Here is a 12,380-nt window from a genome sequence, read left to right on the forward strand (position 1 = left end):
TCTATGTTTTTCCACATGATTTTGACTATCCCGTTATTTAACTATGATGTCATTACGACACGTGATTGTTAATCGCGCAATTAAATAATCACTTTTTGATACGGTATTTCGGTACAGTTTTATCGTAAGTCCTAGTTATTTTTCCTTCGTTTTTATTTCCGCAACGAATATGATTTGGTCGAATGTGGTAATGAATTGTGATTTGTCAAAAACCAAATATTCGGCAAAAAAAAAGAAGAAAAAATCAACTGAACGCAGTACAATTGGGGCCAAATAGCAAAATCTTTTACTGCTACTAAACACTGAAACTAAAATTTTAATGCTCAGAATAATATTTCCTGGAAAAACGTATTCATAAATTAACTCTAAAAAGAATGTTTTTGCCAATCAAGACGAATCAAGAAAGTTTTTGAAAATGTCGAAAAGCAAAACAGAGAACATAAAAATCAATCTTAATTTTTGAAAAATTTTTTTAAAGCTGAACATCTCAGTTTTTCAATTACCAGAGAAAGCCAAGAAAAATGAATTAAGTCATCAGAAATGCTATTAAAAATTACTGCGTTATAGTGAAAACGTCTAAAAAAAGTTTTTTTTTATTTAAAGAAAATAAAAAGATAGTAAAAACGTTCTTAATTTTTAAAATGAAAAACTTATGCTGAGAATCTCAATTTAAATTTTTCTCATTGCCATAATTTTAGAAGAAAAAAAATTGCTATAAAATAAACTTTATTTTTAAAAAAAATGCTGAGTCATAATAAAAATGCCTAAAAAAAGAAGAACAGGAGAAACAAATTTTTCTTAGTTCCTGAAACAAAACTTTAATACTGAAAATCACACTTTTCTATGTTACTGGTTATTTATATTACAGTACAGGGAAGGAGTGATAATAAATTAATACTATGAGACGTTCTGTTAAAATGCTGGGTTATAATAAGAACTGCAAAAAATGGAGAAAAAAAATCCTTCACAATTCTCTAAGTATCGAAAAAATTGATAAAATTGTCTGATTATAATTTTTTTTAAAAAAGTATTTTATTAATATTTATAAAAATTCAAAAATAAAAAAAACTTAGAAAAATACATTTCTAAAAAATATTCTGCCGAATATTTGACTGATCCTTCAACCAACTGAATTTTTCACAGAACGGCCAAATACTCGTTACATCCCTCCCTAATTTAAATGCAATGTTATTTCAACTTGAGAAATTCATAAAATGGCGGAAAACGTGAATTTTTAAACTGCTCACTGTTTGTAGTTTAGATTTAAATTTTTTGTTGCTTAAGTGATCTTTTTCGATAAAAAAAAAGGAAAATGTTTACGATATAAAAAATCTAATAATTAATAAAATAAAATAACAAAGTACATTACAAAATAAGCATTGAATTTTATTTTGAACTATCACAGTTTTGCTTTTATTTTAGGCTTTTGTTTAAAACCTATAAATTTTCTTCAATTAAAATATTTAATTTGAATTTATAATACTTAAATATGACTAAACTTTTCCTATTTTCATTCTGTGGGCATTGCAGTTTTTTTTTATTTATTAGAATTTAATTCTAAAATGAATTTTCGTATTGCATGATATGATAAAAAAAAAACATTTCTTTTCTTCAATGTTTATTTATTTTGATAAATCTATTGTTCAGATAATAAAAATAGCAAGTTTTTTTTTGTAAAAAAAAAGTATAAGTTTTTTTATTTTTGAATGAATTCTAATAATGGAACACTGCTAAGTTTATTGATAAAAAAAATGGAACGCTAATGTTTAAATAAACATTACTACATTTGTCATTAACATGTCAAAATACATGTGCGGCCCTTCGTTATCCAACCAGCTGCGCAAGTGGCCCTTCACTCAAAAAGGTTGTGCACCCCTATTCTAATATATGTCTTTAATATAACTGCCAACCATTCAGATCTTTTCTCAGTTTTTTAAATCAAGTGAAACTAAAAAAAAAAAATTTAATTAAATTAGTTATTTATTAGTCAATATTTATATGCTTTTATTTCATAAGATTGCCAATTTCATTTTATTTTAAAAATGAAAGAGGTTGGCTATTATATAATTATAATATAATAAATATGTATATCTGTATAGTAAATATATTCTGTTGTAATTGTATACCATATTTTTTTATACTACATACTGTGTTATATTACAAAACTTTCAAAATACTAACATACTTTAAGAATATTTATATCAATGGTTAGTATAACATAGCTGTTGTAGGCGTGACCAAGGTAAAAACTAATACCTAATACATATTTTAAGTATAATTTCTTTATTTTTTAAACACTATAAGTATAAAAAAAATTTTATTTGAAAAGAATATTGATTTTTATGTTTAAATTACATTTACTACCATCATTGTGATGAAATATATATATATATTTCATTTTGACCTTTCTACTCAATATTTTATTTCGAGCCAAATGTTACAGCCGGATAATAATAATATCCGGACATATGGCCTACTAGCCGGATCTGCCGGATAGATACTGCCTACCGGATATCCATTGCATCTCTACTATGCACCCTACCATGTAATTAGAAGTTAATGTAATTTAAGTGATTTTACCTGTGTCAAGATTTTATGATTTTGTTATGTGCTAATAATCAGGGGTCTGTCCAGGAAACGAATTACTACCGTTTAGCCGTACCTTCACAAATTGAACTTTAAAAAAACCCCGTAGTTTAACAAAATGCTTTTAAAAAGGCAAGTTTTAAGATTCTTCTCTCCGCCTTTTTGTATCCCCGTAAAAAATAATTAATCCCTGATTAATTTCACCTACACAGATAGGTAGCACATACTTTGCTAGATAGTGCGGTATGGTAAGCCTTAACGGTCGCTTACACCATATTATAGCAAGTATTTTTTTTGCAGAGTTTTTTAAGAGGCTCTTTCTCTGTAAACTGAAGTTGAAATTCGTAATTGAAAAACATTATTTTAAACAACATTCGAGATTTTACTAAGTTTATTCTAACAGACTTTTATTTTTGTATAAAACAATTTTTTCTCTGTGAAGTTTTTTCTATATAACCCCATGGGAAATGTTCTCATAATGAAAATAACTTTTAGTGCAAGTACTTACATTCCCATCACCGAATTGTATATGATTCGGTGATGGGAATGTAAGACTTTCAAATGAAAACAATATGGCAAAGAAACATCCTCTTTAATATTGAAAGATAACAAACCATCTACGAAACTTCACAAACTCCAATTAACAAGTTATTCTTTAAAACATTAAAAGTTGTTATTAAAAGAACAATTAAAAACTTAAACTTCTGATTGTAAATGTCGCATACTGCAGGTGGGCGTCACCGGGAAGAATTGGGATATCGGGACGAAGTCTCGGACGCTGCACAACAATCTCTCTCGAAGGCAAACTGTCATCTGCTTAAATACTGGACTTCAGCCTTTTCACTCCCTGCCTTGGCCGCCGGTTGATGCTCCTCCGCCGGTATTCCTCCGCGCAGGAACTATTTCGGTTCGTCCTCCTACCTTCGATCTTCGTTCCCATCCTCGATCCTTCTACCTCAGTTTTCCATGCAATCTGAACTGACGCAACCAACAGCCTCTACAATGCACGTTTTTTTTTTTTTTTTTTTTTAAATTCAAGTTGAAATTTAACAATGGACAGTGATTTTTATGGATTTTTAAAATTGGATGCAATTTTAATCCCAAAATTTACAATAGCAAAAATTTTTTTTAATATTTGGGGAAAAATATATAAAAATTTACTAGTCATAAATGATTTTTATTTGCTGTGACAATTTTTGAAAATATCTTCTTACTTTACCATATTTTTGTGTTGATTTTATAATATAATTTTTAATTTTCCCAAATTATGTATAAAGGAAAAACCTAGACAGACCCCTGGCTATGCAAATCTTTCAATTTTTAATTATTTTTAAACTCAACTTACAGGGGTCGCATTCCCCCTAAAATTCCTAAAACTATGTGCAAACCCTAAAATTCCTAAAAATCTCATAACATTTTGTTGGTGTTCCTAAAAAATTAGTTATATGCTAAATATAAATAAAAAAAGCAATAATCTAAAATATAATAATTTAACTACATTAATTAAAACTGTTTTAATTTTGCCTCATGGGAATTCTGATCCTGAGAGAGGTTTTTCGATAAATAAAGCAATGCTTAATGTGAGTCACCATGAGAATACTATTATGTCTCTTAGACTAATCAAAGATACCATTCGAAATTATGGAGGAATGGTGAAGATCACCACAACACTATTGAGGGCAGTAAAAGAGTCTTACAAATCATATCAAGAATATATTAGCAAAATGATCATAATTAATTTGTTTTTCTCTAACTTTTAATATAAATTGCTGATTTGAAATCTAATAAAATCACACAATAGTTTTTCTTAATAAGGTAATTTAAAGGGTAATAATAAAGTTTTGATTAAGAAGGTAAAAATTAAATAAAAATCAAATAAAAAAGTATTCTATTTTAGAGAGGAAGATTCTTTTTTTTTAAAAATTACTATAAAATCGAAATAGAATTTTAATTTATGGTAATAATTTTAATGAAAGGTATGCAGATTATTTGTTCTGATTTTTCGAACTATTTTTTTAAAAAAACTTTTATTGTTTATATAAACATCGCAGAGGATGAGAAAGGGAACTGTTTACAGTATATGTAACTTTAGTTAGCAATATTTTTGTCATGATTTCCTTCAATTTTATCTGATATTAAATTTTGGAAACTTTTCTGTGTACTTTAATAGTGCATATAAGTATAAGAGATATGAGAATTTAAATTGTTTAAAGTATATACAATTTAAGACAGTAATATTTTTGTTAATATTTAAGTTGATACAGTTTTTATATGGTATATTTTTACTTCATAAATGAATAAATCAATTTCTGTATACTTAATCTGGGATAGGTAAGAAATGAAATTGTGAATTTTTTTAATATATATATCGCTTATAATAATTTTAAGTTCGTAAAGTTTTAGTCAAATATTCCTTAATTTTTTATTTGGCGTTGCATTTTAATTTACGAATTGTTTCGGATTTAATAGAGTATATTTAATTTTTCCAAGCTGGTGTTAATTTATTTTTTCTCTTGATTTATCCTCACTCTTGCCTGTTTCGGAATTATGCACTTAATTTTTGATAGGTAATATGTAAAGTTGAAATTTCAATTTTACACTTTAGAGATTTCATTCTTGACTTAATAAATTTCAGAGCTTTATTTTATGGCTTGCAATTATTTATGATATGTATGGATGAATAAGAATAATCTTCTGTTATGTAATAAACTACCGTGTGATCTGTTTTTATCCTAGCAAAATCATATATTACCCCTAAAATTTTTTGAAAAAAGCTCTTAAAATTACCCTAAGATTTTAAAATACTTTGCTAGTACCCCTGAACTTATATAATTTTTTTTTTTATTCAAGGAGGAAGTGACACCAATAGCCGTTAAAAATGAAACAATACAATTTAAAGAAAGTTCAATTCAATTTTTCATTATTTTTAAACTCAACTTATATAATTCTCTTTTTTTTTTTATTCAAGGAGGAGGTGACACCAATAGCGGTTAAAACTGAAACAATAAAATTGAAGGAAAGTGCTCGGAAATCCATAAATACTAGAAGAGATATTGCAGCCATAAGAAGTTCAGAGTCATGTGAACCAAGTACTTCTAGAAATAATTCTTCTCATATTCCAAACAGTATTCCTAATCATGTAAATTCAACTACGGCCAAAGCATTCAATAAAAAAGAAAAATTCACTGCACGCAAGTCTATGTATTCATCACATTCACCTCAAAATAGTTTTTCAGATAGCAACAATAGAAAACAAACTCTTGACACAAAAACTATTGTCTTAACTGATAAACCATTTCAGGACACGGATGTTCATTCCTTACCTATTGAAATACATGTTACTGAATCTAAAAGCTCAAAAAAGTTACTTCTTAACAATAAAGCTGCTACGACTTCATTAAATACACCGAAGGACGAATTACCTTTTGCTAAGTTGAAGGAAAGGGGCATAAGTATTAGCTCAAATGTAAAAAGTGATAAAAGGAGTTCTAGTGGTGCAATTACAACAAATAGTGATAACAATACGGGAAAATTAACCACAAATGCTCAGTTAAATTCTAATATATTAAATGGCGTGTTTGAAAATCAAACTCTTACAAATAACGCACAATGCAATAAACGCGTGCATAACTCCACAAAATTTGATAAAGATGTGCCTTTAAGTTGGTCTAAAAAGAGAAAACTCTCTGAAAATGATGAATCTAAACCTAGATCTGTGCCTGAATCACGGGTACATAAAATAATAGTTAAAAATATTGAATCTACGGCCGGGAGTCAATTTAAGTCTGATTCATCTATGTCTAATGATTCTAAGCTTGAAAGTCAAACTAAATCTGAACTGAATAAGAAATTAACTACAAAAAAAGAATCTGTTAGTCAAAGTAAACATGAATTGTTTAAGATTAAACCCATTTCAACTGATATGAAAGCTCAAAGCAAGAGAACCTCATCATCAATCAATCTGAATTCTGAAGCAACTGATAATGAATTGAAGGGAAAACTCTCTAAAAATGATGAATCAAAACCTAGATCTGTACCTGAATCACTGGAACGTAAAAAAACAGTTAAAAATAATGAATCTTCAGCCGGAAGTCAATTCAAGACTGACTCATCTACTAATAGAAAACTGCCTATGTGCAATGATTCTAAGCTTGAAAGTCAATCTATATCTGAACTCAATAAGAAATTAACTACAAAAAATGAATCAGTTAGTCAAAGTATATGTGAACCATTTAAGATTAAACCCATTTCAACTTATACGAAAGCTCAAAGCAAGATACCCTCTTCATCAGTCATTCTGAATTCTGAAACAACTGAAAGGGAGGGCAGATTTCTTTCATCCGGACACATCATTACTGTGTCATCCGATGGAATTGCGGAAATCAAATCTGACAAAGAATTGGTCTCGCTTGATGCTGATGTAATTTTCTTGGATGCACCAGAAAAAACTAATGCTGCAGGTTCATCTACTGATCGCAAATCACCGATTGCTGGAAATAAAACTGCTAGTGAAGTAGTCAACAACTCAACAAAGTCTGCCAGTTTTCAAGATGTTATACACATTCTAGCCTCTAAACCTATACCAGCCTCTGAGAAAGTTGAACAGTATCTTCTTAGCAATTCTACACTGACTGAAACAGCCGTGAGACAGCCTAAAGAGGTATGTTTGACGTAATTTATTTATGTATTATTAGCTGGCATTTGCCACGGGGGTCTGATCGTAAAGACACGGTTCCTAGTAGAACACTGTAGTCAAGCATCACTGTCTGTGGTCAGTAAGTGGGTGGCTGAGCCGCGATGACTCAAAAGATAGAGCATCCACCTTCTAATAAGGTGAACCGGGTTCGAATCCCAGCAATGGCTGGTCGATAGGAATTCCGCATCCGGCTTCCACCGCCCACAGTGCTGTCATGACATATCCTCAGTGGTAGATGGATCATGGGTTAGAGTCCCCTTGCCATCAGGCTAACTGTGGGAGGTTTTTGTGGTTTTCCTCTCCGTGTAACTCAGATGCGGGTTAGTTCCATCAAAAAAGTCCTCCACAGAGGCAAATTTCTCCCAATACTTCATCCATTAATTTCTTTATGTTCTGTATTGGGTTCAAGGCTACTGAGTTGAGCACTATTAGTCATAAACCCAAATTAGGGTATGCTGTTCAATGACGGTTATAAAAAGTAAGCGAGTGGGTGACCACTTTGATCAGCCTGCGTGCTGACCGAGGGTGCACGGTATCGGTCTTCATTAAACTGTTATACCGTCAAGTGCTTGACCTTGCATGCATGCTACCAAAGCAGGGGAGCCATCTCCTCTGTAGAATATCAAAATTACGATGGCATTATGATTGTGATGAAATTACTTAATTATTTTAGTTTTATACTAGGTTTTAAAATCTATATGGCTTCCAATTTTATGGCTTCCAATATTAAATGTTAATTAAATGATCCTCATTTTCCTAAACAAATGTAATAATAAAGTGCATTTATATTAACATAAATTATGCATACTATTTATTCGAGTGGCTTTCATTCATATGAGAAAAATTTTTTTTCATAGAAATTTTCATGACACCCCTTAAAAAGGTGCCATTTGGTTTAATAAAACTGATATTCTGTAAGTTTCAGCACATTGAAATAATATTTAGATCTCTTCCCCTAGCCTCAAAATTTGAAAGAAAAAAAAAATTAATATCTAAAAGCTGCAAATTTTTCACCATAAAATCTGAACAGGCCGTTTTAGCAAAATAATTTGGAAATTATTTAAAAAAAACAAACATATTAAACTTCCTCTTTCCTTTTAAAATTGAGACTTGTTTCTAAAATAAACAGATCAAAAGGTACAAGTTTTTCTTTTTCTTTCTCCTAATACTCTCTCCAAAAACAATTTTAGAAGTGTTTAAAAATGTTTGCACATTTTGATAACTGTAGTAAATTTTTTCATGAAACTAAGATAGGTAATGAATTTGTTAATAAGAATCGTCAGATGTGATTATTATTTCATGGCAATAAATTATTGTGGTTAGTGGATTATTATCTTTTTATTACAAAATTTTTAGATACTTGTTACTACATTAAAGCAACGTGTAATAACAATTTTTGTAATTGTCGCTTTCTACAAAGGGTTACATTGACTACTTCTTATCTTCCCTAATTAGCACATGCAGTCAAACCCCGCTATAGGGAACCTTCCAGGGACCGGAATTTCGTTCACCATAACCGGAAATTCAATATCTCCGTTCCACAAACAATTTTTACTAATGGTTCTTAACTCCCCCTTTTATTACCCACAACATTATTTAAATAAATGAGGAATAGAATGAAATACAAAAATGACTGAAAAAGAATACTTAGTTACAAAAATATGTTAACTTTTATTTTTTATTACTCTTCATCTTGCGTACAAAAAAATAAATAAAATTAGTAATCTTTTGCTGAGGAGCAATCCTCAACATCAGATACAGAAGCACTTCCTGACTCTCCGATCATTTTGTCCTCAATTTATGTTCCAAATTTTAAACCTGTCTAGCCATTCGAGCTCATAAAAGTAGTCTCACCAAATCGCTTAGCAAATTCATTGGCTTTGACTTGAAGCATTTGTTCAGATACTGGACAATTGTGGCTTCTCTGAATGCTGAAGTAATTCAATATTGCTACTTTCCATGCTGTGGATGGTTTTAAAAATTGGTATATGTATTTATTTTGAAGTAGAAATTTCAAAATTATTACAAAAAAATAATGGAACTAAATCAGTTGAAGACAGAAAAAAGTTCATAATATCAAACTTCCTCTCTTGTTTTGGTTCACTATATCCACAAAAATTAACATTATACAAGTGTAGCAAGGCATGGGAGCGAACGTTTCGTTCACTATATCGGGGAGTTCACTATATCAGGGTTTTACTGTATGTTCTTTCTGTGTAATATTTAGAAGTATAGTGGGGGCAAAAAATAAAAAAGAATTGAATTGAATCTACCATGAGATAGTTAGTCAAAAGTATACAAAATGAACTCAAAGGTTTAACCTTGATTGCAAAGATATATTTGTGCCAGAACTCAAAATATTAGTAAATTAAAAATAGAAAAGGGCTAAATAGTACAATATCTGATGTCTAATTACATTTGTCTAATTTTGACGAGTGATAGGAGTAAAATATACAGTAAGCTCTCTCTACTACTATCTCCTATACAACAATAACTCCCTCTATTATGATAATGTTTCATGGTCCCGACGAACTTGCATATTAATTAATATTATCCTCCTCTCAATATGACGATATCCTCTGAAGCAATAAACCTCAGTAAAACTATATTTTTTCCAAATTTCAACCTTATTTTCTCCATTTGTAATTGGTTTTTAAATAATGTAAAAATTATAAATTTTATCTTTTGCCATTTTTTCTGACAAGAGAAGACTCACTGCTGACCACCCCAAGAGCTTCCATTCTTAGAATTGCCTCCCTTATCACTTAAGAAGTCACAGATGTAACATTCCTATCTGATTTCATTTCCTTCATGTGAAAAGCTGATCATGAGTCACAAATGATGCATCACATGAGTCACAATCATGAGTCACAAATGATGCATCACATTAACACCTGAAAGATAATTTTTTCCCTAGAGGGTGGGTGGGGCACCATTCACAAACATAAATCATTTTCATGCTTTGGATTCAATGCCTACTTTGTTGGTGGACTTAACAGTAAAAAAAAATGAATAAACAAACGAAAATATTGAATATCTTCAATAAAAGCAGTTTTCAGGTATGTTTACGATCTCATTTTCTGAATTTATTTAAATTGTATACGTATATAGCATTAAAATTTTAAAAAATCTTATTGGGTCACCAAAGTATATAATGTAGGCCCTCAATATATCCCTCCACAGCAATATATTTATTTGGTCAGTAAAATATTGTTGTTACTGTATTACATACATAAGTAATTGGCTTACCGAAGATTCTTATATGAGAAGAAACTAATAAATTTTCAATTCAGCCTTCATATTTTTTTCTTCAAGGTAGCACAAAAATAGAGTTTCTGAAGTACTAAGTTACTAGTACTTCAGTTAGTATTTTATGACTATTTCCTGTTTACCCATATATTCTCAAATTTCTCCATATTTGCTAAAGAAATTTTAAAAAAAAATCATTTGTTTGGTGTTAAAATATCTATTGATGGATAAAATATTTTTTTCGCAATAAAATATCTGTTATTTTTTTTAAAACTAAGATTCTGGTATTTTATGCCTATTTCCTGCTTACCCATATATTTTCAAATTTCTTCGTATTTGTTGAAGAAATTAAAAAAAGAAACATTTGTTTGGAGATGAAATATCGGCTAATGCCAAAAGTACTTTTCTTATTCCTCAACAGATGGTGCTATTGCCAGTGCTGCAGTATGTTGAGTATTAATAGTTTAAGTAATTATAAATAATGGTTTAAAAAATCTTCTTTAGATTAAGGTTTATATATATATTTTTTACCTCACTAAATACAAGTGCTTACATTATTTCCAATTTTGAATTTCTCTTTTTGACTTACATGATGTATAAAAACTTTAACCGTAGCCTAAAAAATGTCGCTAGTAAAATCTCCAGTATTATATTTCTCCAATGTTGACAGGTATGTAAGTAGTTACCACCCTATGACAATGTACCATACTTCAGATTTTCAAAAATTACCCTATCAAAATTTTTTTGAGTTTTCATAAATGTTTTATTAATTTGTTGTTCTTAGCACTAAACATACAAGCACTTAAGCTATACCTATTTCTACCATAGCCGGTGAAATGACCGGACTTTGTTTCTTGATTGAATCTATGAAATATTTATGTTAGGAAGGAAATAAACTAAAAAAAGCTTTATTATAATTAAGCAAAGTTGTATATTGCCAATTTTTACGCATGACAGACACAAAGAATATGAATTTTTAATTCATTGCTCAACACATATTTTACATATACAGGGTCTTTCCATTGTACATTTTTTGTAAACACATTTCTTCTAATTATTATTATTTCTATAATTCTTATAATTATTCTCATAATTAATGTTATTTATTTTAAGAACTTGTGATGTCTTGATTGTTCCGACATTTTTCTGGGTGAAAACTATGGTGAGCTACAGATCTAGCCTCACCTAACAGCATAAGGTTAAATTTGAAACAGCATAAGGTTAAATTTGAAAACTCTCCTCGATCTTTAACCAAAACTACAATGAGAGGAAGAAAAGTTCAAGTACCTGTTCGTTACCCGCAATAGACATTTGCGCAGCTTATTTTTGGTAACGCTCGTGGACCTCACTGGAGGGGGAGTACTATGGTGAGCTACAGATCTAGCCTCACCTAACTTTATTTAAAGCTTTAAATTTATTTAACACCGTTGGCAACGTTCCGTTGACAACTGAGTTGTAATTTGGTTTTTCACTTTTCCAGTTTTACCTTTTCATTCTCGGCCGTCAAACCAGATGGTTGTGTTCTTGTTTTTAGTTAATAAATTTAGTTTATGTATGAATGATATTTCTTTCCTTATACATAAAGTTCAATAGACCCTCGAAGACACTGGGGCCTAAAAAAACTAACAGCTAGTTAGAAATGAAGTAAAGCTATCAACATAAATATGAACTGCTTACCAAAACATTTACTTTTTGTCACTTTTTATGACACGAAAATGACAATCTGAAATTTTAGGTCCTTTCTTGAAATTTGAATTCACTGTTATTCTGATTGAACTCACTACGCAACTCATCGAATGCAATATGTGGAACACGCATTACATCGAAATTTCTGATCCAATGACCTTAT

The 12,380-nt window shown here is 29.9% G+C and overlaps 1 protein-coding gene across 2 annotated transcripts in view; it reads left to right on the top strand.

The window, feature by feature from the left end:
• LOC107439717 (uncharacterized) overlaps window positions 1-12,380 on the top strand; it is a 44,023-nt gene that overhangs the window by 8,778 nt on the left and 22,865 nt on the right. For both annotated transcript variants that reach the window (XM_087158596.1, XM_087158597.1), the window contains exon 2: window positions 5,555-7,246. In XM_087158596.1, coding sequence (XP_087014722.1) covers window positions 5,555-7,246 — 1,692 coding nt within the window. The remainder of the gene's footprint in view (window positions 1-5,554; window positions 7,247-12,380) is intronic.

Source organism: Parasteatoda tepidariorum, chromosome 3 (assembly GCF_982258835.1).
Source record: "Parasteatoda tepidariorum strain Cologne lab strain chromosome 3, Ptep-v5.0, whole genome shotgun sequence".
Lineage (NCBI taxonomy): Eukaryota > Metazoa > Arthropoda > Arachnida > Araneae > Theridiidae > Parasteatoda > Parasteatoda tepidariorum.